This window comes from Etheostoma cragini, chromosome 13, assembly GCF_013103735.1.
Source record: "Etheostoma cragini isolate CJK2018 chromosome 13, CSU_Ecrag_1.0, whole genome shotgun sequence".
Classification (NCBI taxonomy): domain Eukaryota; kingdom Metazoa; phylum Chordata; class Actinopteri; order Perciformes; family Percidae; genus Etheostoma; species Etheostoma cragini.
Window position 1 is genome coordinate 15,518,225 of NC_048419.1, and position 23,508 is coordinate 15,541,732.

The 23,508-nt window shown below is 40.7% G+C and overlaps 1 protein-coding gene across 4 annotated transcripts; it reads left to right on the forward strand.

Moving 5' to 3' along the window:
• The first annotated feature begins 3,488 nt into the window (after nt 1-3,488).
• Nucleotides 3,489-20,833, forward strand: LOC117955700 (serine/threonine-protein kinase TAO1-like). 4 transcript variants are annotated; one of them, XM_034890349.1, is made up of 21 exons: nt 3,489-3,737; nt 9,680-9,938; nt 11,017-11,088; nt 11,579-11,680; nt 11,781-11,826; nt 12,116-12,212; nt 12,350-12,463; nt 13,079-13,170; nt 13,508-13,601; nt 13,802-13,883; nt 14,758-14,925; nt 15,271-15,477; nt 16,039-16,173; nt 16,479-16,715; nt 16,824-16,952; nt 17,737-17,820; nt 17,946-18,065; nt 18,186-18,425; nt 18,581-18,793; nt 19,202-19,384; nt 19,825-20,833. In XM_034890349.1, the coding sequence occupies exons 2-21, from the start codon at nt 9,807-9,809 to the stop codon at nt 20,317-20,319; spliced, it is 3,042 nt and encodes a 1,013-aa protein (XP_034746240.1). In that variant the 5' UTR covers nt 3,489-3,737; nt 9,680-9,806; the 3' UTR covers nt 20,320-20,833. The 4 variants fall into 4 exon arrangements, with proteins under 4 accessions (XP_034746240.1, XP_034746241.1, XP_034746242.1 ...); XM_034890350.1 differs by lacking the exon at nt 3,489-3,737 and adding an exon at nt 4,246-4,491; XM_034890351.1 differs by lacking the exon at nt 3,489-3,737 and adding an exon at nt 4,517-4,642.
• The last annotated feature ends 2,675 nt before the right edge of the window (nt 20,834-23,508 follow it).

The following is a 23,508-nucleotide window of genomic DNA, read 5'->3' on the forward strand; positions in this document are numbered from 1 at the left end:
GAAGTTGGAAGGATTGGATTTGGAAGTTGTCTGGTCCAACCCTGGGCCTCTGCGCCTAGTTCGTGGGTACTCTGCAAGCAGTGTTAAAATTTGAGGCTAATGATGGAATGAAGCAGAGCGAGGGTGAGTGTTAATAATCACTTAATTGATTAAAGACAGCAGCAATGAAGACCATAACTAGCACTTCCACACTTCTCATGGGGCCCAGTCACATAGACTGCTTTGGCCTCTACAGCAGAGTTGAGATGTAGACCGGCAGAGAGAAGCGCAGCTGGACAGTGTTGGTCAGGACCGTTAAAAAGGGGCTGATTGTTGCCAGGGTTAATCGAGCCTCAATGCAACCTCAGCACCCCCAAGGAATCGCATGCAGGTATGGTCTTTCCCGCTAACACAGGAAGTACTTGATGCCTGTTAGGTAACTTTGGCTTTTCATCCAGCTTGATGCTAGTATTTATTTTGAGTATAGTAAGAAACTGTTTGGGAAAAGAAGAACAAAAGAACATTTGTTAATATTAATTTTTTTGTTTTTGAGGTTGTGTAAAAACATTTGTTTCCGCTCAGAGGCCATTTCTCCAGTCAGTAGACTGATAATAAACATGTGCAAGTTTCCTAAAAACAGAACCATGATGTTATGAATACAGTTGATTGTTGTTGTTTTTTAAACAGATCTGGGTTCAAATGTATTAGTAAATAATTGTTTTAGATTTGTTTCTGTCTTTGAGATTTGATATATCAAGACTTCTCAGTTGGTTTGTAGTGAGTTCTCAGTTCCAGGGAAGTATGCTACATTGACTATCTTTATGGGATGCAGCCCTTTGGGCGAAATTTCAAGCATCTATCATTTAAAAAAATTAATGGAACAAAAAGTGTAGATCCTATTTGACCCAGGTCTGCTCTAGACAACCACAATGTTAGGTTTGGTCCTTGACATTGACTTGCAGATCCTTTATTATCAAATACCAAGGGTGACTATTTTCTTTATTTTATTTTCACATTTCATCTTCTTTTTGTGCTTTTTAGTCCATACCACCGCATGAGTTTACTTTTTCATAAAATGATTTGAATCACCAAGACCGGTTTTCTTCTTTAGAGTGTACTTTTAATTTACTTTTTCTAAGGTCACATACCCACTTTTCTTTGGTTAACAACATAATACACAAGGTACACCCACACAAATTACAGCCTGTAAAACTCATGTTCAAGCAAAACCTTACTGATACGTTGTCAGCAAACATTTAACACAAAGGTAGTATGTTTGTTTTCTTGCTTGCTCCGCATTGCCTTGGGAGAAAGTTTGTAAAGATTCTGAGTTCTCCTGTATGTTTCTGTGCTCATCTGAGACGGCGTCTGGATGCTCAAAATAGATGTAATGTACACCTATGTTCTTGTTATGTTGCATCATACACAATTCATCATTCAGTCATCCCAGTTTGATCATATTTTATTGTAGTATTGGCGTCCCTGCTTTGTATTTACCCTGTACTTTTTCAGCTATACTTGTACAACTTCCATCAGCTGTTGATGTTTCAGTATTTGTGAAAACTTCTAGACAGGTTTATTAGTTGCTTTTTTCAGCCCTTCTGTTCTGGTGCTTCTGTAATGTTCAGTGCAATTGACTTTGTTTAGTGGCTCCGCTGCATTGTTTTAATGTTGCAGGAAATGTAGTTAATACATAGTCTCTAAAACACGCATTACATGTTCATTATCCATTACAGCATTAAAATGTTTTGAAGGCATTTTTTTTTTTTACCTCAATATGCATATGCAATACGCATCAGATCAGTGTTTAGAGGCATTCTACTGTTCAGTTACATGACAAAACACACTATTTTGTAACAAGCAGCTTTTGGGGAATTTGCATCTCCAGAGAGCATAAGTGAGACAGATACTTCTTCAGCAAGTAACTATGGTGGAACATCTGTATAAAAAAAAAGCCCAATCACAAATACTGTATCTTCAATTTTAGTTTGAATAAACAACTATGGGTATACTCCGGGATTTATGTATTTACATTATACACACACATATAGTATGTGCTGTGTTTCAGGAACATACAGTCCTGCAGACTATCCACCCTTATCATTTGCTTCAGTGTACTTCTGCGCCTGGATACAGACCACACAGGCAGGGCCTAATTCCCATCATCATGACAACAGGGCTACCAAGCAACCAATCAAAACCCGGTGAGCCCCGTTGTGCAAGCTGATTGGTTTCTCAGCCTGCAGCTTGTTGTGGAATGCCCATATTTAACCTCACTGCTGCCATGTACATTGCATATATCCTATATTTCCTCAATGCAGATTACGGCTACATGTGCAATCCTAAAAGATGTAGCGTCACGTTTTTATACTGACGTGAGAAGTTGTTTTTCCATGCTAGAAGTAGAACCTCTTAATGAAATGTATTTCTGAATACAGAATAAGCAGTATTGGCTTCAGCTGCACAAATGCTTCATTGATGTAAACATAATATGATGCAAAAAGTACAGTGTCAGAAAAATCTGCAGCACATCACACACACACACACACACACACACACACACACACACACACACACAATTATGTCTGCCTTATGTTCTGTTCACTTTAGTGGTAAATCATATTATGTAACCATGTATTACTTAGTATAATATCAAGCCAGGTCATGGATTATAAATTACACACAGTTTCAAAGAGTGCAAACTGTCAGATCCATTAGAGGAAAATCATACTTTTTGCAATTATATTTCAGTACAAAACTAGACTGTATTGTTTAGTCCGCACTATTACTGTTTACTGGAATAAATGATGGTGTTCTGATGCAAATCACACTCTTTTCATCAAACTACTTTCAAGAACTGATGAGCAACGTGTCCCTGGACAGCCGTATGCTGACATCTTGAGAGGACCTGGATACATACAAAAGTTTGTCACACTGTGAGTTAGCGACGAGCTATTAGTAGACACCAGATTAAGACCGAAACTGTTAATCAGGTTATAGAAGCTCAGTGACTAAAACTGCATCAGGCCAAACACACTACACACATTGAGCTCCATCGTTGTTATTGTTATCCCCTGCTAATAGATGCACCAGGTTACATGTCGTGTTGACAGTCATTACGTGTATGGCTCTCTCCATCCAGATGAAGTTGTAGGATGCCACAGCAGTACCAAATTGAGATTAGGGAGGTGGCAACGTGTACCCTGTAAAGCATCAACAAGCCTCTCCAATCGTCACACGTGTACTCTTGTACCGCTCCAATTCTGTGCTTTTTCCGATTCATTTGCTCCTTGACTCCTTCGCGATGGAAGGGAGGTGATTCTCATCGCCGCCATTTTTAGGGGGAACTGCCTATTGAAGAGAGAAACTTTGACGTTAGCAGCTATCTAGTTGGCCAGTATCTTGCCTGCCTACACGTTCGTTGTGACTGCTATAACGCTTGGCAGTCGTATAGCCACAGCAGCTTGCTTCACGTTGGAATAAATTATCCCTGCGGCCGACCATTATACATGACAAAGACAACGGTTATTGCTAAAGTGAACAATGTAGATAGAAGTCAGTGTGCTCATCTATATTGGGCAGTGCAATTGTGCGGCTAGATTAGCATTGCTAATGTGTAGCTAGGGAGTTCACACTTTGATTTCTCTGGACTACAATGCCTCGTCTGTGATTTAGCGTCAGTCACTCAAAGTTACTCTGCTAGATTAACCAGCCGTTTATACACCACTTTGCGACCTGTGTGGATTCATTTAAAACGGGTGAGTCTGTCGCTAACTTTGGCTTTCTGCTAACGGGCGATGGGTAGCTAGATTTGTTCTGCAGTGGATTTCAGATTCTCGCTGGCTTGAATGCTATTCGACAGCTAGCTAACGTTAACCAAAAGTTGCTGTTAGAACTTGTATGGTCTGTCGCATCGAAGGATTTTAGTATGCCGTACTTCAGAGATCCCTTGTTAGCATGAAGGCGTTTGTTTTGAATGCAAGTGTAACTCGTCAGCACAAATGCAATGTACTGGGCGACAGTCAATTCTTTCTAGGATGGCGAAGGCATGTCCCGCCCTATTCTGTCTCGCTTTGCCTCTGATTGGCTTACCTGGGCACTTTTACCTTAACCAATCCTACTCTTCTTGCCTAAAGCTACCCAACGAAGACAGTGAGTACAAGCCAATAAGAGGGAGAGTAGGGCGGGGCTTGCCGTCTCCATGCCTTTGCCTTCCTAGGAAACAAATACGTATTGGGAGCAGGGCTAGCGAGCTAAATTGTGAGTGGTTTGGTGTAAATGATGGCAACGGACTGCTTTGCATAAGAAGCGTTAGCTAGCTACGTTAGCTTGCTAATCCGCTTAATGCAACTATCGCTGCAAACTGTGCCACTCCCTCGTTTTTGTTTGTGTGCACTGTGCTGGCTGTACGTTAAGTGAAACTGCTTTGGAGGTGTCTGTTTTGGAAGTTTGCTTATCTGTAAAGGACAGCATGGTGAGTCACATACTGTCTGAATAGCTAACTGTGTGACGGTAGGTGACATTGGGTCAAGCCTTTCTATGTCTGTCGCACTATGTCCTGGCATTGTGTTTACAAGTAGCAGGCGAGTCTGACAAGTCATTGTGAGAGTGCGACAAGGAGAGCTAGTGTCCATCTGCTGCTGATGGGTTTTTGTGCACTGACGTGAGTCGCATTCCTCGGTTTTCTGTGTTGTTATTGCGTAACACTGGCCATCACTGAGCCAGCTACTCTTCTGCTTGGCTTATCTGTGACTTTGCCGATTAACTTATGCATGACACAGTGAATCGCTACACAACGATTGAACATAACACTTTGAATATGGTTCAATCACGCACAACGTCAGTGTTGTGACATCAAGTTTACCATTTAACGAACTAACCAAGAGACGTTGCGCTCTGTTGGAGTGATCTGGCAAATGCGATGTCCTGGTTTGATGACTAAAACAAAACAACTTGCTTACACGTGCTCTATGTTTTATGTGTCACACACACTGGCTCTGTTTGTTCCATCAGCACTGCGGTATGACTAGTCCACCTATCTTTGTTCGCGTCTTTAGACCGCGATGAACAGACTGTCGATGTTAATGCAGCCTGCCAGGTACGACTTGTCCTCTGTTATCACTCATGCTAGGCTGCCTGTCCCTGTTTTCCTATGCTTTTTTATTACATTTCCTGATCTGCAAATATTTCAATTGTTTATTTAGGCTCCTGCATGCTTGTCAAAACAAACGTGCATTCTAAGGCTGGATAACTCCCCTTTACTTTCAAGGACTTGCTGATGGTTAAAAGTATGCAACGGTTATTGATTGTGAACATCTCAATGCATGAGAAGCTCATGCAAAGTTATGTTTTCTTGTGTGTCAGAGTTAAAACGGGGTGCAGAATATGAGCACACTGCATAATGGATTTAAGTGTCTCCCAGGAATAATGGATTAGACATTGAAGCAAAGCCTGCGCTGAAGTCTACATCCAAGTCAGTCAGTGGCAGTCAGCCACTGCAGAACAAGTGCATTTCAGCTGCAGTACTGCCATCCCAATGTTTTTCTTTGTGTGTGTGGGTTTCAAAATAAATGTGTAATACAGTTATAAAAGGCATAGTATGGCCCTTTTTAACTTTACTGGTTGTAAAGTTACAGTGCTTTTAAATTTTGTCATATTGTTTTAGTTGGCAAAACTAATGACGAATCAATTGACAGTGATCCTCAGGTGTTAGCTGTGTTGACTAACCCAACTGATAGTGACTTCTTCAGCAACTAACCATTATTTTCATAGTCAATTAATCTGGCCATTATTTTCTTGATTAATCCATTAGTTGTTTGAGCTCTAAAAATGTCTTAAAATATGTCTTGTTTTGTCCAAAACTCAAAGATAAGACAGTTTATTTTCACACAGGAGAAATGAAACTAAAACGTAATCACATTTTTGAAGCTGGAAAAAAATGACTCTAACCGATTAATCGATTATCAAAATAGTATAGGCAATTAAATTAATAGTTGACATCTAATCAATTCATCTTTGCACCCCAAATGGCAATTAAAAAAAAAGTGAGATAGTAAAGTTATGATTCAAATGAATTCCTAAGCATCAGGTCAAGATCTTTGATTGTGGCTTGCTGCTGAAAAGTTGGAAACCATTGATTGCATGAGTCAGAACGAGAGCAGGAAGTATAACAGGGAGGATAGTAGGGCTGCTCCATTATGGACATAATCATAATCAGGATTATTTGGGTCAATATTGAAATTACAATTATTTAACATGTTTACTCATTGTCTTTAAAATTATGATTAATTGCACAGCCCTAGACGATAGCCACATCAAAACTTAATTGTTTAGGTGATTTACAGAAGACACATAGACATTAATAAATATCCACAATGTTTGCGGGTCTGCCATTTTCTGAAATTATTGGATACACATTGACACTTCAATTGCTTGATCTTCATCAGCTTCAGTCTCAAATTTTACACATTGTTAGAGATTAATTTTAGATTTTTAAACAGTCTAAGATTCTGTCTCAAGTTACTCTTACATCCTCCAAGAAGACTTTATCAACTTTGTTTAAATGCCTGTGTGTCTTTTTGTTGAAGGAGCAACAGGGAGATTGTCTTATTTTTTCACCCAAGTGTGTGTTGATGTTCGGGTCATTAATGCCACCGGGAAGAGTGTAAATGGAGCTCGTTCAAATTCTCTTACGCCACTCCTCTGTTACCGTTATCTTTATTGCACCTCAATTTGGAATGTGTTGTTAAAATTTGGTAGCTAGAGAGTGTTCACATCCTTCACTCAGTGAAAGCCACAATCTGTGATCAGTCTGGGGAGCAGGAGCACGGACACCCCACCCTTCATCTTAGGGGATAGAAACATGGTGTGTATTAGGCCATTTGAACAACAGCACAAATGTAGGTCATGAAAGTAACATTGTCTCGGAACAAACAGCTGTGCACTGCTGTTTTAAAAAGGGGCATTCGGCTGATCTTTAATGTAGGGATACATCTAAGCCATCTTTTCTCTCTTCTATGGAAGTCAGTAGTAAAACTCAGCATATTGGCTGCCATTTTTAATATTTTTTACATTAAACTGTATTGTTAAAAAAGTTGCATTTGTTTTAAATTTTACAACACAAGTTTAAGTACTCAGGCTAAACTACGACCATTTAATAAAATATCTGTCTATCTGATTTATATATTTAAATATCTGTCTATCTGATTTATATCTATCTATAAATCATCTGTGTGTAAAGGAACTGTGATGGATGGATGAATTTCTAACACTGTTTTAAACAGATTTTCCGTTGTATTCTTTTATTTATCTTTCATATCTCGAACATCTTTTCTCTGCATTTTGATAAATCAGCAGACAGCAGGATTTCTCCGGGGTTGCTCTTCTGTAACTGACCCTGTGCAGCTAAGAGAATTTCACAATGGCAATCAATAACGTATTTGATTATTTATCATTCCTCTCCATTCTCTCTCTCTCTCTCTCGCACTACTTTCAGCCTTTCTGGGTTTCACACAGACACAGAGGGGTCTGTCTGTTAATATACCGAATGTCAAGTTTACCTTATAGCATGAATCTGTCATGTATTCAAAAATATTGAATCATTATTATGTCTCGTCTGCACTGTTGACATTTTGGCACACAGACTGTACATTTGCCTAGTTTCACTCTTTTTGTCCTTAGTGCATTATTTAAGACACTGGTCCTGCTACAAACTGAATCATTGTCATATTGGATGTTCGCTTTAGGTCACTATGCACAAGAGAAACGTCCTTACGCCTGAATATTCTATTTAAGGTTTAAACTTTGATTCATATGGCTTCTTTCAACCTTTTAACAGTCAACATTTGGTGTAGTTGGGACACATTTAGCAGCCAAACATATGTATTACGATGTGTATCTTATAATGCTGCAATATTGGGACAGAATTAGACCAAAATGTGAATGACTATTCCCTATAATTCAAAAAGACTTGAGCTCCCCTCATGTTACCAAAGCTTGTTTCCAGCAGCAGTTTTTAGCTTCTCTCCAATAAGATATTTGTTGTCCTTGAGGGCTGTCTGTCTTGGTGTACAAGTTTCACTTTTGTGTGTTTTTTTTTTTCCAGTCAGCTGGATAGCTATTTTAGCAGGAGAAACCTTGTGACATTAAGCCAGCAGTGTGGTTTTGGTACAGCAGGCTCCAAGGCCAGACTAGCAGTGCTATAGAACCAAATATAAACCAAATGAGGCAACTATCAGTATTCCCACTGAGCGTTTGGACTGTAAAGATATACAGTACGTGTGGTGTTAAGGTGTGGATGGGGTTGTTGCCACTGGCCGAAGCAAGACATCTTGACATCAAGCTGTAATGTCTCACGAGACAAATTGTTTGTTTTTCTTTTACCTCATCCTGTGCATGATGTGTCTCTGCTCAAAATGTTAAAGTGTATATTTAAAGAACAACGCATGATGTGGGTCTGCAAACTTAGTTAAATAACTCTCAGTCACAGTAAAAGCTACAACCTCTAAATTATTTTAGTAATTATTGTAACTTAAAAGATCTAATGCAACATAACAAGTAAAAACAAAACACAATTAAAACCTTTTAAACAAACAGCACATGCACAACATAGCAGTGTCACCTATACAATACAGTCTATAGGGCGTTGACGTGCTAGGCCTAATTTATATGAAGCCTAAGACAACAGTTAGTAGAACTGTCTCTTAGTCTTTAGTGTTTGTACAGTATATCCCAAGAAAAGACCTTTTTAGAGGTTTGGACAATTTGCAGTACAAGGTACAACATATACAGTATATGTGTCTTCATACACTCAGCATTATGAGTGTGGTACAAAACTTTTCATTTGAACACATGCATAACTTTACATGTATGTAAAATGATTTAGCAAATGCAAAATTGCATCAATTTTAGAGTACACAGTAAAATTCAAGGTCCTATAATTGATTATTAAGTCCAGCTCAAACCCCATTACTGTAGGCCACCTCCATAGTTGAGGACATGAAATCGATCATTGAGCTGGGATATTTGCATTGCCCTGTCATTCCAGTAGCTTACAGATCTGCAATAATCACTGTAGTAATCTGAACTGATGCACTTGTGATGACCTCAGTTAGTAGATTAAATTAGGGTCAGCACTTGTGTGACCAGTGGCTAACATCACTTTGTTTAAGATACTTCAGGAGCCTCTAAACCTTCTGAAGAAACGGTAGCTTTAGTTATCTTTAGTTGTTTGTACGTGCCCACATTTTGTGCATAAACATATGAAATCACTGAATTAAAAAATGACAGGCTGGCTCCAGTCCGGCCAATGTAGAAGGTTGTTCTGGAGCCCTGCAGTCAATTCCTGAAACACCTTTTTCCAGCCTATATCACAGCATTTGTAGTTTGTCTTTAATATGTGTTGTGGTTGGAATGGATGAAAAGCAGAGTTTGATCAAATGTGACTTTGAGTCTTTTGAGGATTTGTGTTGTAAGATGAGATTTCCTCCTTTTCAAAATGTGCTCTTTATTCAATTCTGTTTTGTGTAAAATTGTCAAATCACAACAGGACACTTTACAGATGGAGTAGGTCTAGACCACACTAGAATTTATACTCATAAGCTGAGAAAATAGACTCGTCTTTATACTGTGTTGGATCAGGGTGTTTCATGGTGTCCTCACTAACACCTCTGTCTCTGTGACTCTGCTTCTGTCTATCTAGGTGCCCATGTGCTGGTTCCTTAGGCCCATCCATTACTGCAGATGAATCTTCAGCTGCTTTGGTGTAGCTCAGCACCCAGATAGTCCCATCCCCTTTGAGTGGGTGACAAGGGACTACATTAACCAGGATGCCTTCCTCTGTAAGGGCAGGGAGCCTGAAGGATCCGGATGTGGCTGAGCTTTTCTTCAAAGAAGACCCAGAGAAGCTTTTCTCTGACCTCCGAGAGATCGGCCATGGCAGCTTTGGTGCTGTCTACTTTGTAAGTCAACTAGATCTTCATGCTGACTTGTAAAAAAGAGAAATGTACTAATTGATTTATTATAGATGTTAATCAGGGATATGATCACTTAAATACAGTAAAACTGTATTCAGTATATTAGGGGTGACTCTGAATAGAATTTGATCCAAAGAGCCCCATTTGACTGCAAATCTAACACTCGAATTGTCACGGTGGCGGAAAATGTGGTTATGAAACAGGATCATTCTATTCGGGCTATATGGGGGTGCAGAATGTGTGATTTTACATAGAATTGCTTGGATTATTTCAAGAAATCATTTTGAAATAAATTTATTAATCAGAGCACTCATATAAGACTGTATTACTGAACAATTCTGTGACTGTATTACTGAAAATATATATGAACAATTATTTGTCAAAATCAACGGGGGCAGGAGCTCAGAAACAGGGGCCGAAAGTTCTATTTACCACTACGAAAAGCAAGCAGGGTAACTAAGTGACTTGTTCCATCTGTCCATCGATCTCCTCCCCTCCTACAACAAAGTTGCGATTATTTTTTACTGATATTGCAATTGCAATATTGGAGGGAATGATACTTTTTACATGATTATTTTCATTTTCATTGAAAAACATTTTCAAATTGTTGTGGTGGGATTTTTGTGAGGATCTTAACTAAACAAAGATGTTTTGTTAAGTCTGTTGAATATGAGGCGCCGCACCGGGCATCTCTGCAGCACGACAATATGTAATTCATTATGGGATTTTGACAATCATTTCACATTGTATAGCAATTTTGACAACATTATGATACATTTTTTAGCCCTACCTACAATTTGCCAGTTTGTCTAACATTTAATGTAAGTTATTTTTAAGCACCCCATGTTGGAGTTTAATAACACAAAGGTACAGCGGAGTGATATGACTCACCCTAGCTTTCTGATCTGACGTTTTGTTCTTGCACACACAGTGTGGTTAAAAAAAAAAAAGTAAAAGAGGTCTAGAAAAAAAACATTCTCGATGAGAGAAAATGTACAGAGGATTAGATGTACTGTATGTTATGGTTGAAATGTGTGCTGACAGTTAACTTTGTGTTTCCCAGGCACGGGATGTACGCACAAATGAGGTGGTGGCAATTAAAAAGATGTCCTACAGTGGCAAACAGTCTAATGAGGTGAGACGAGAGTGATTATATTTCTATAATAGTTCAGACCTTAACCATAAACATTTTCACACAGAATGGGAAGTTTTTTTCTTCTAACATTAAAAAATGATTCATATTTTGGTTTGTAAATGTATCAAACCATGACTTCTGTGTGTTTCCATACAACTCACATTGTTTTAGCCGCTCTTTGTGTTTGTGACAGTACAAGATCTTGACATGTATTTTTATATAACGAATGTTGGGCTGATATCGTCAATGAATAGTCATGTCAAATAGTGAAAGGTCACCCATGTGTTTGGACTTTCACTGTCCCAGATACAGTGAACTCGGCTCATAATTTCAGATTAGCTATAATGAGATTGCACATAACCTGTGAGAGAACCTATTACAGCTATTTCCACTAAAGATAATCTTCGAAGCACACGCATATGCAGTCACCTCCAACGCATAAATCTAAGCAATGCGTTGTCTGTTTTGTTTCCCTTCTTTCCTCCAACAGAAATGGCAGGATATTATAAAGGAGGTAAAGTTTCTCCAGAGGATCCGGCACCCCAACAGTATAGAATACAAAGGTTGTTACCTCCGAGAGCACACAGCATGGGTAGGTTACCTGTTAACAACAGTTTACAACTGGAAGAAGATCTCATTATACAATGTGTAAGGGTGTCTATAGATTGCTATTCTTTATCTCTTGTTTGTAGCTTGTGATGGAGTACTGTCTCGGCTCAGCCTCCGATCTGCTAGAAGGTGAGCAGGTGTTGCATTTTTTAGCTCACCTGCCATATAAGCGGGTGCTTAAATGGCAAGGCTCAGTCCTTGACGCAGCAGCTTAGGGTTCAAGTCCGACCAGCGGCCATTTGCTGCATGTCTTCCCCCTCTCTCCCCTTTCCTGTCTACAGCTGTCATGTAAAATAAAGGCTAAAATGCCAAAAATATATTTATAAAAAAGAAAAGAAACATGGAAATTGATGTGTCTTCATCCGCTGCTGTTGATCACTGCTCTGTTCTCTGCTCTTAACTTCTTTTCCTCCTTTAGTTCATAAAAAACCTTTACAAGAAGTAGAGATTGCTGCAATTACACATGGTGCTCTGCAAGGGCTGGCCTACCTTCATTCCCACAATATGATCCACAGGTGAATAATTTGTATATGATATATTGGTTTATTAGTTATTAAGACACTTCTGTAAACCCTGTTTCCCTCTCCTCTCTCACATGTCTCTCTCTCTCTATCTCTCTCTCTCTCTCTCTCTCTCTCTCTCTCTCTCTCAGGGACGTGAAGGCCGGTAACATTCTGCTGACTGAGCCTGGGCTGGTCAAACTGGCAGACTTTGGCTCTGCCTCCATTGCCTCACCTGCCAATTCCTTTGTGGGAACGCCATATTGGTAAGTAAAAACCGAAAGTCTTTAATGTTTTAAATGTTAAGCTGACCAAAATGTGGACTAAATGAACAGTCTCTTTTTGAGTGTCTGCTTAAAGAAGCATTGGCTCATGGAATGGATTTGGCTGTAAACAGTGTTTACCCTAATTTGCACATCCACACATACACGCGGACACACACACACACACACACACACACACACACACACACACACACACACACACACACACACACTTTAAAAAGCATCCTGCTGATGTATTCAAATGCTCTGCTGCTGTGATTGTTGAGGGTAATGTATGCTCAGGATGGAGACATCATCTCCAGGATTATACACTCTATTTACAGAATATTATGCTTTTTTGATGTTATTTATTCCGTAGAGAAATAAATTAGATGACTCATGAAAAACATCATTATGTAATTCCAACGAAGTGGCAGTGTCTTTTACTGTGCATATTCATATTAAAACCAAGGTACTGTCTTCTTTTTTTCAACATAAAGACGGAAGTGTGATTGAATATCTTTTGAAAGTCTTCTCTCTTTTTTTAAAAGGACTTTTAACCTCCTTTTTGGTCCTCTATTTCCCACCTTCACTTATCTTTCTCCTTCCTTGATTCAGGATGGCCCCAGAGGTCATTCTAGCTATGGACGAGGGCCAGTATGATGGGAAGGTGGACATCTGGTCCTTAGGGATCACCTGTATAGAATTGGGTAGGTGACAATACGTGTGTATTTTATCTTTTAAAATGGACATCCCATTTTAACACAGAATTTGCTATTGATTGACAGGTCTTTGAACACAAGGACTAACACCAGTAACTACATCTACTTACATACTGTTGTCTGACTAAGATTTGTTTGATGGATTTGGTTTGATATAAGATTTGGTTAAGCCAGTAATGTTTTAACTTAGCAGTAAAACAGTCCAATATATTCAGTTATGATCAGTTAAAGAAAGGCAAAACATTTTCATCTGAAAATTTAGATATGTCAATAAACCTGCAATTTACTAAGAAGGAAAGTATACTGACTGTCATTTCTGTTGCAGCGGAGAGGAAGCCTCCCTTGTTTAACATGAATGCAATGAGTGCCTTATACCACATAGCGCAAAATGAGAGCCCCACACTGCAATCCAGTGAATGGTGAGATGCCCCCCCCCCCCCCCCCCCCCCCCCCCCCCCCCCCCCCCCCCCCCCTCGTCCCTGACAACACACACACACACAAACACACATATATGAGCATAAGCACATACATTTAAGTTGTATGTTTCACACCTTTGTGGTTTACTTCTGTTAAAGGTGGTATTGGTGTATGACCCTGTGTCTTGTCGTCTTTGTTTCAGGACGGATTACTTTAGAAACTTTATTGATTCTTGCCTTCAGAAAATCCCCCAGGACAGACCACACTCTGACGATATGCTGGGTGTAAGTGTGATCACATACTACGACGCAAAAACAGTGCACAGAGTCTGTGTTAAGATGGGGAATTGACAAAGGCCCCTGTTGATGAATTTCTCTATAATGTTTCATTTTGGTTCTGATGAACTAATCCTCTACTTCCACACACACACACACACACACACACACACACACACACAGAACACATACAGACAGTACACACCAAACTCAGAAAGAACACAGATGTAATTACTGTAGAGATGCAACTTCTGCATCGATCGTTAAGTAACTGAGCAGCTGTCACTTAGTCCACTAATGCTAATGAAAGTTGTCGTTGGGGTATAGAAGCACTGCCGACTATGTCTTCCTTTTTTAAATTTCAAGTTTCAAAACAATACTTGTTTTGAACTAAATTAAAAGTGTAAAAATGTTCTTTTAACTGCTTCTCGATTTGATCTTCTTTAATTGAACTTTTGGCCCAACTTTAACTTGTAGCTTAGTGCCTTCTAATCATTCTAGAAATCCTGTTCTTGTAAGCTTGGATTTTAATCTTATATTGTTGTCAATCATCTGCATGATCTACTCTACTACAAAGTTGGCATTGATCGTAGAGCCTAACACATTTTAGCTAATATATAAACAGTTTTAAACGCACAGTTACAATGTGAGCTGTGCTGTCTTACATAATACATTCCTTTATTTCTGCAGTTTCAGTGCAAAACCATCCACTGCCTCGTTAAATATAATACTCTGACCAGAATGCTTAAGTTATTAGCCAGTTCAGCACTCTGAGCTAACTGGAAGGGTACCTTCTTGGGATATGGAATATTTCCCATACATTACGTTTGTACTCCTTAAGCTCTCAGTCATTCTGGTTTGTTTTCTTCACCCTTTCCTCCAGCATGCGTTTCTGCAGCGTGAACGTCCCGACTCAGTGCTCATGGATCTTATTCAAAGGACCAAGGATGCAGTGCGGGAGCTTGACAACCTGCAGTATCGCAAGATGAAGAAGATCCTCCTTCAGGAGGCCCACAACGGACCCACAGCAGAAGCCCAGGATGGAGACGAGGTGTGTGGATGTTTGTATATTAAAGGTGTAGGAAGCAATGTTAAACCACTACACTTTCTGTCATATTCAGCGTATATTTTCCCACGGTCACCTAGCTCTCTCTTTTCTGTGTGCGCTGAAAAAGAATCCAGTGTTCTTACACAGCCCTGGCTCTGTAAATAGAAAACAAACATAAAGGTGAGCAAGAGCCACAAAACACTCCAGCCAATCAGCAACAGGCGGTGGCAGCTGCTCAGTCATGCAAGCAAGTGAGGGGGGGGGGGGTGAGTGTGAGTGTGAGTGTGAGTGTGCCGCCTGGGCCCAGGAGTTCTCAACAAAAAGAGTTCATTTCTGGTCTGTCTCCAGGAGCTGGAGCCGAGCGGAGGTCGGACAGGAACGGTGAACAGCGTCGGCAGTAATCAGTCCATTCCCAGCATGTCCATCAGCGCCAGCTCCCAGAGCAGCTCTGTCAACAGTCTGAACGAAGCGGCCCAGGACAGCCGCAGTGAGCTGGAACTGATGGAGGGAGACCACACCGTCATGTCCAACAGCTCCGTCATACACCTCAAACCGGTGGGTAAAGTGACACCGGCACACAGCTACTGTATTTAAAGGAAGGATGTAGTGTGCATTATTTTCATTTATGATTAAAGGGGTACTTCACAGATTTTACACATGAAGATTAGTTTATATTAATGTCTGTGGCTTTGGTGGGGTTTTGTATAGTCTGAGACATTTAGTCTAGAGGCATCAATTTCTAATAGAAACCCTGTATTGCAAATTGAGGATGTCAAATTTTAAAACACATAGACATACTGTACACAATTAAGGAAGGTCTAAAGATGCTATTGATTTGCGGGAAATATAGGATCAAGTGGTTTTGGAGTGTGACCCATACTTGGGACTAAAAGTCAATTTAAGTCGGCCTCTGTCAATGTTGACCATTTTTATTTTTATTCTGTCACGTTCTGTCCCAAAAACTTGGCATACAAAGTTTTTTCTGATTCTCCTGTGTTCTGTCTTGATGTGTTTCTTCCCTTATCCCAAACCGTCCCATGCCCCTAATGCTTCTTTTTGTGTATATTAAATCCCATTACAGTATAATATGTTAATCCTGCTGCCTTACGTCTCCAGGAAGAAGAGGAGAGTTTCTCTGGGGAGCAGGCAGCCAGCAGCGAACCCTCTGAGCCCCAACCAACACCAGCTCAGCCCCCGAGGAAGCACTACCGCAACAGAGAGCACTTCGCCACCATACGCACAGCGTCACTCGTGAGAGAGAACACTTTTTTTACTCCTTCATGCAGCTCACTTAATAATTAAATTTATTAGTGGATGTATACCAGAAAGGGAAAGATGTTCAGTGCTTAACGTTTGGCAAAACATCTGTGAAAATGTTCTACATTACATACATCTACTAAGTCTTTCAACATTGTTGTTATACCAAAACATTTGAGTAACATGTCTTTATCCCTCTGTACAAACACCAAGCCAAATTTCTATATTTCATCACATTTTTCAAATAATGTAAATCTAAAGGGACTGTGCTGATTCTCTCCTGTGTCCACATCTTGCAGGTGACCCGTGAGATGCAGGAACACGAGCAGGACTCGGAGCTGCGGGAGCAGATGTCTGGATACAAACGCATGAGGAGGCAACATCAGAAGCACCTGATGGGCCTGGAGAACAAGCTGAAAGGGGAGATGGATGAGCACAGGCTGAGGCTGGACAAAGAGCTGGAGAGCCAGAGGAACAACTTCACCCAGGAAATGGAGAAGCTGCTCAAAAAACACCAGACGGCCCTGGACAAAGACGTATGTAGAAAAAGGAAAGCTCCATTGGCCTACTGATACTGTGCAATTCAACTATTTATACATAGCAAGCTTTTTTTGTCTCCTAATCAATATTTGTGTTCGGCATAGCTAAAGACGTTTACCAACGACGAGAAGAAGTTCCAGCAGCACATCCAGGTGCAGCAAAAGAAGGAGCTCAGCAGCTTCCTGGAGTCACAGAAGCGGGAGTATAAACTGCGCAAGGAGCAGCTCAAAGAGGTAACACACTTCAACTGTCCACATCTCCACCACAACCTATATGTACTATACATACATATAGCATACATGTATCTATTTAATTATTCTTTTCTTTTCTTTTGATCGTATGTTTTGGGGTTAATATTGTTTATTTCAATATGATGTGAATGTGCTGGGCCGATGACAAAGGGCGGGACGAGTCGGGCGTCACTATTAGGGCTGCTGGTTATTTTTTGGTTTAATTGATGATTTTAGTTTCTTGGTCTACAAAATTCATAGAAAATTGGGAAGATACCCATCACCGTTTTTTTAAAGCCCAGGGTTATGTTTTCAGATGTTTTTTTTTCTTTCTGACAACCAGTCCAAAACCCAAAGATATTTAGTTTGTTATCACACAAGACTAAAGAAAAGCAGCAGTTCCTCACAATTGAGTGGCTGGAACCAGATACTTCTTGCATTTTTGCATGAAAAATGGTTTAAACATTGAATTAGTTATCAAATTAGTTGCTAATACATTTTTTTGTTGATTGACTAATTATTTGACAAATTGTTTCAGCTCTTGTCATATTATAATAACTAAAATAATAAAACAAGGAAAAATATAAATCTGCATGCACTGAAGAAGGCAGAGCTTGAAAAATCTGTGTGTTATGATTGTTCTGTCGCTATTAATTGAATAACGGCAAAATGCAAGAAGAAACTTTGAGTGCTCACCCCATGCTGACAAACTGTAATATCCATAAATCCCAGGAATGCCAATGCCCTGACATACTGAAAGAAAACTGAATTAACACCTGTGTGGCAGGAACTGAGCGAGAACCAGTCGACTCCTAAGAAAGAGAAGCAGGAGTGGCTGTCCAAGCAGAAAGAGAACATCCAGCACTTCCAGGTCCGGAACTCTCTGACAATATGTACACTTGGCAAGCCCAAGACCAAATGATGCTTTTACACAGGCCGAGCAGTGAATTCACACAGTCTGTAGAATCGATGATATTAACAGAACATGATTCCCAGGCGGAGGAGGAGGCCAACCTGCTGAGGAGACAGAGGCAGTACCTGGAGCTAGAGTGCCGGCGGTTCAAACGTAGGATCCTCATCGCCAGACACAATGTGGAGCAGGATCTTGCTAGAGAGGTACTTAGTTACACTGAGAGAGAGAGAGAGAGAGACAGCCACCTCCACCGCCTTTTCATGTTTTTGATTGATTTTGGTTGTTTGACCTCTGTCACCCAGCATTGTCTCATCATCTTTCAGGAGCTGAACAAACGGCAGACACAGAAGGACCTGGAGCACGCCATGCTGCTCAGACATCACGAGTCGATGCAAGAGCTGGAGTTCAGGCATCTGGGGACGATTCAGAGGGCGCGGGCAGAGCTGATCCGGACCCAGCACCAGACAGAGCTCACCAACCAGCTGGAATACAATAAGAGAAGGGAGAGGGAGCTGAGGCGCAAGCATGTCATGGAGGTCCGGCAGCAGCCCAAGAGCCTTAAGGTTCGTAGACTCATAGGAGGGTTTTCTTCTATAAGTATTTTTCTTGGATGCAGTTCTGAAACGTACCCCACTATACAGACTCACTTACCCAAAACGTGCAGCAGTCAAGCTCCCTAACTCAACTTCTTCTTTAATGTTCTTTCTTTCCCCTTCAGTCTAAGGAGCTTCAAATTAAAAAGCAGTTCCAGGACACTTGTAAAACCCAGACCAGGCAGTACAAGGCCCTCCGGAACCATCTGCTGGAGACCACGCCTAAGGCTGATCACAAGGCCGTGCTCAAGAGGCTGAAGGAGGAGCAGACCAGGAAGCTGGCCATCCTGGCTGAGCAGTACGACCACTCCATTAATGAAATGCTCTCTACACAAGCTGTGAGTACCTAAAGAGAAGGCCTATAGAATTTAGGTAACACAAATACAAAAATAAACTCCTTTAGTGATGCAGATTTAAACTCAACCATTAATTAGTGCCAGTCAGAATTTAAAAAAATATCTCAGCAATACAAGAAGCCAAAATGTACATTGGCAATACCTCTCATTAAGGAACTTAGATATGTTTATCTACACAACCCTCTTATAACAACATAAGCTAAAAAAATTTTTAATTAGCAAAGTTATTATATTAGTATTTATGGCTTCCTGTAAGAGCTTTTAGGAGGAAAATAAACTGTATGTCACTGACATTGGGCCAAAAAAAAACACCATGGTGCTTACAAACATCTAACATCTGGATCTTTCTCTCTTTTTGACTTTCTTTTTCTTTCACTTGTCTGCCCTCAGCTGCGGTTAGATGAAGCTCAAGAGGGGGAATGTCAGGTTTTAAGGATGCAGCTGCAGCAGGAGCTGGAGCTGCTCAACGCCTACCAGAGCAAGATCAAGATGCAAACGGACGCTCAGCACGACAAGGAGAGGAGGGAGCTGGAGCAGAGGGTCTCTCTGCGGAGGGCTCTGCTGGAGCAGAAAGTAAGAAATGCCCTGCACTTTGTCTAGTGATGTCTAGTGTCAGGATAGGCGTCAGTACATTTGTGTCAGTTGACACTAAAGCTGTGTTTTGAATATTGGTAACGGGACTACCCTTTTGTTGACATTCACATAGTGTGTCTCATGCATGCCATTCAGTCCTTACTACAGAATTTCCCCCCAGAATTTTTTGTGGGTTGTATGTTTTTTTTTTTTTTGTGTTTTAAGAGTTGTTGCACATCATATTTCATTGTAGATTTTTATTCTGGGGTTTATTCTTCTATTTCCCAATAATATTAAGACTGTAGTTGAGTGATTAATTTCTGTTGGTTCAACCAAGACATTTTGAATCGATTCTTCTTTTTGAAGCAGACAAATGGCAGACTTTGATTTGTGCATCACTGTATTTTGAACTCATGTGTTTACTGGGTTTTTCTCCGCAGATTGAGGAGGAAATGCTTGCGCTGCAGAACGAGCGCCTGGAGCGAATCCGCTCACTGCTGGAACGCCAGGCCCGAGAGATCGAGGCTTTTGACTCGGAGTCGATGCGGCTGGGCTTCAGCAACATGGTGCTCACTAACCTGGCTCCCGATTCCCAGGGAGGCTGGGGGGGAGGAGGTGGAGGTGGCCAGGGGGCTCAGGGTGGAGGCCACTGGCTTGGTGGAGGAGGCGCCCACCATAGTCATCACCACCAGGGGGGCTCCAGCTCACAGCAGCCCTGGGGTCACCCCATGCTGGCTGGGGGCCCGCCACCCTGGAGCCTCCACCACCCTGGAGGAGGGAATCAGAGGGGTAGCGCGGGAGGCGCAGGAGGGGTGAGGAACAGCCCTCAGGCTATGAGGAGGACGCCATCGGGGGGGAGAAATGAACAGGGCATGAGCAGGAGCGCCAGCATCACCTCTCAGATCTCCAACGGATCCCACCTGTCATACACTTAGAACCCAAACACACACAAGCAACACGATAATTGTTTTAAAGTCAAATTCTTGTGCGCCAAGGTGACGCTACACAGACACACACCATGCATGCACCACACATGCTAAACATACACTTTTTTTTGCCACAGTCCATCTAACACACGCTGCACAGTGCTAAGACCGGGCTTACCTTTGCCTAGTTTCTCTCCATTACCACTCGTCTCTTACACCAGTGTACTGCTAGCAGCAGTCTGTGGAAACCCAGAAGTCTTGAGACTCATCCAAGATGGCTGAGGGCCATATACAGAAAGCCACAGTGCAATAGTGTCATTTTTACTATAGCCTTCAGTGCTATTTTGTGTGTTTTGCCATGTTGCCAAAAGTAGTATAATCATATTATCTACCATGGAGTTTTTTGTTAAGAACTTGTTTTGCAGTATGCAGTTTAAGACACGTAGTGTAAATTGGATGCTTTCACAATACGGTGCATTGTGGGAACATTTGCATCCAGTGTGCAATTTGTAGAATTACATTTTAAAAATGTGTTTGTGTTAAAAATTGTGTTGTCAAGATTTAAGCACAGACATCTTACTGATAGAAAGTGTAATGAGATTGTTGTTTATGTGCAGTTACAGATGAATAAGAAGGCAGGTGGTAATGTTGATGTCTAACTTAAGATTAAAAAACAGACAGTTTCAGAACACATTGGGTGTAGAAGGATCATGAAAAAAGTACAAAGGTTGTTGTGAGTACCAGTCGGTATCTGATTTTATAGTAGTAGCACTGGGACGGCTGAAGTAATTTAACTGTGAGGGTCATTCTCCAGCAGTGAGGAAATCTAACCAGTGAAATCACCTTATGCAATGTGTTACTGATATGAGGAGTTTTGTGTACTGTGAGCAGGGCTACAAGAAACCAAAGTTATGGGTGCACAGTTGGATCCATGCCAACATACTCTTATGTATTTAATGAGATTGTGCCAGAGATGTCAGTGAAAATTCAGGTAATACTATGTGGCCAAGTTGTTGCAGGTGTTGCTGGATTGAAGGAGAGAAAGGGGTCATTTCTTGTGCATCCTCATCGGCTCGGCTCTTGGGTTTCCACAGACCTCTGCCCACTCTTTAATTACGGCTGCCCAGTGGACAGCCAGTCTGAGGGATACTGTAGCCTTATTAGACCACAGCCGCATCTAACCTCTACTTGAATAGGATCAAAACTAATGTTCACTCCTAAATTGTTTGCAGTAATTTTCTAGTGTAATCTGGCCCTGTGTTGATCCATCATGGCAATGCACGACGCAGTTAAAAAAAAAAACTTTCTCTGACAAATTGAACCATGCCTGTTGGTCTACCTCAAGAACATTTGAGCAGAGCTTCACCACAGGGGGTCGTCATTAACAATGACTTGCACTTTGGCACAGGCCTTTACCCACACTAAACAATGATTAGATTCACACACACACACACACACACACACACACACACACACACACACACACACACACACACACACACACACACACACACACACACACACACACACACACACACACACACACACACACACACACACACACACACACATGCATACAATAGTTAAAGAATTGTTATTCCCCAGTGAAACAATATGTCCCTTTGCCCACTTGGTTGATGAATGCATATACATGGGTACATTTTGTGAAAATGAGATTGGGACATAAAAGTTGTTAAAAACAGAAGAAAAATGACATACTCAGCAGTTGTTTGTTGAGTTGGCTACAAATGAGCAACACACTCGGCAACATTTGTGTCGGCGCAACAAATCCATCTCAGTTGTCTAGTTGCCTAAAAATGTCCCTGTGTGTTTAATTAAAAAAAAAATAATCATTTTATGGGACTAGAATGACAGTGAATGGACAGGGAGCGTAAATGAGAAGCTTTACTAGCCCTCTGCTGGTTGGTGACCTCTGAATGTCTCGTTGGGTGGGTGGGCGGTGATGCTGTGATCTCTGCTGCCATGCTCCTGTGACCTTCCCCGGTCTGACATCCCACTCTGTCTCATCCCCGGTGAACCCACTGTCATGTTCTGACCGGCGACCTCCCTGATTCCCTTCACCTTCGTTTCCTCCCCTCCTCAGCCTGCTGTGGTCTTCACCCCCTCCTTGATCTAATTGGGAAGAGCTCTTTACGTAAAATAAAGTAGGTATAAGTATGTATTGTTATATAAATCTATAAAAAGGGTTATAGAAAAAAATAAGATAAAGGTGGAAGTATTATTGAGAAATGCAGAGATTATGCATTATAATTTTTAGAGGTGGAATGTACAGGAAACCTGTTAATATTGTACTTTATATTTTGAATTTGAATTTGAATTTGAGAATATGGAAATCTAATTGTCAAATCAAAGACAAATTAACTAGTGATTTGGACACAGAGATGTGGTTTTAGACCAGCAGTATTCGAATGAACGTTCAATTTACAGCTGCTGGGTTTTCCCTGTCTTGCAGCTGCGAGTTCTGAAATTGATACAGATATTCTGTTGTGAATGATAATGCAACTCTAGGTCATATTGCATCGAGTAAATGGCAACATTTTGTTTAATGCTGAGTAAGGGTGATTTTGCACATAATTTGAATTGTAGTTAGGTGTAGCTTTGCATTAGCAATGGCTATATTTTATTGATATAATACCCAATATAGAAGACTCAGTTTGTCTATTTAGGTTTTTCATGGGTTTTTAGAAGACTCAGCCCTAAAGTGAATGTTATAATAACACAGAACAGTAAAGAATTGTCTTCAAATAGCTGAATTCTACAATATTTGGTTTACTATACAACCACAATTCTTGCACAAGACGGTGAAAATACATCTTTTGTTTGATATCTACAAAAGGGTTACTCTTAGGTGTTGTGGGGTCCATTAATATAATTTTTACTTCATCTATGAAACATCCATCCTCTTCTGTTATAAGAGGTTATACACAAAGCATTTTCACACTGCACTTAAGTTTTTGCCTTTTTATCTTAGCACCCTGCACTCAGAATTTATAATGATGTTGTATCTCTTGGCTAAGTTCGTAAAACAGAAAAACAACAGAATGTGGTGGTCAAACTGTTCTCTTCCGCCAGTATGCCATTGTACCAAACTCTTTCATCAACCCTTTTTTCCAGTTCTCTAAGGTTTTATTTCCTTTTATGCCAGAAAAGTTAATTTTACTTTACTAGAAAATGTCA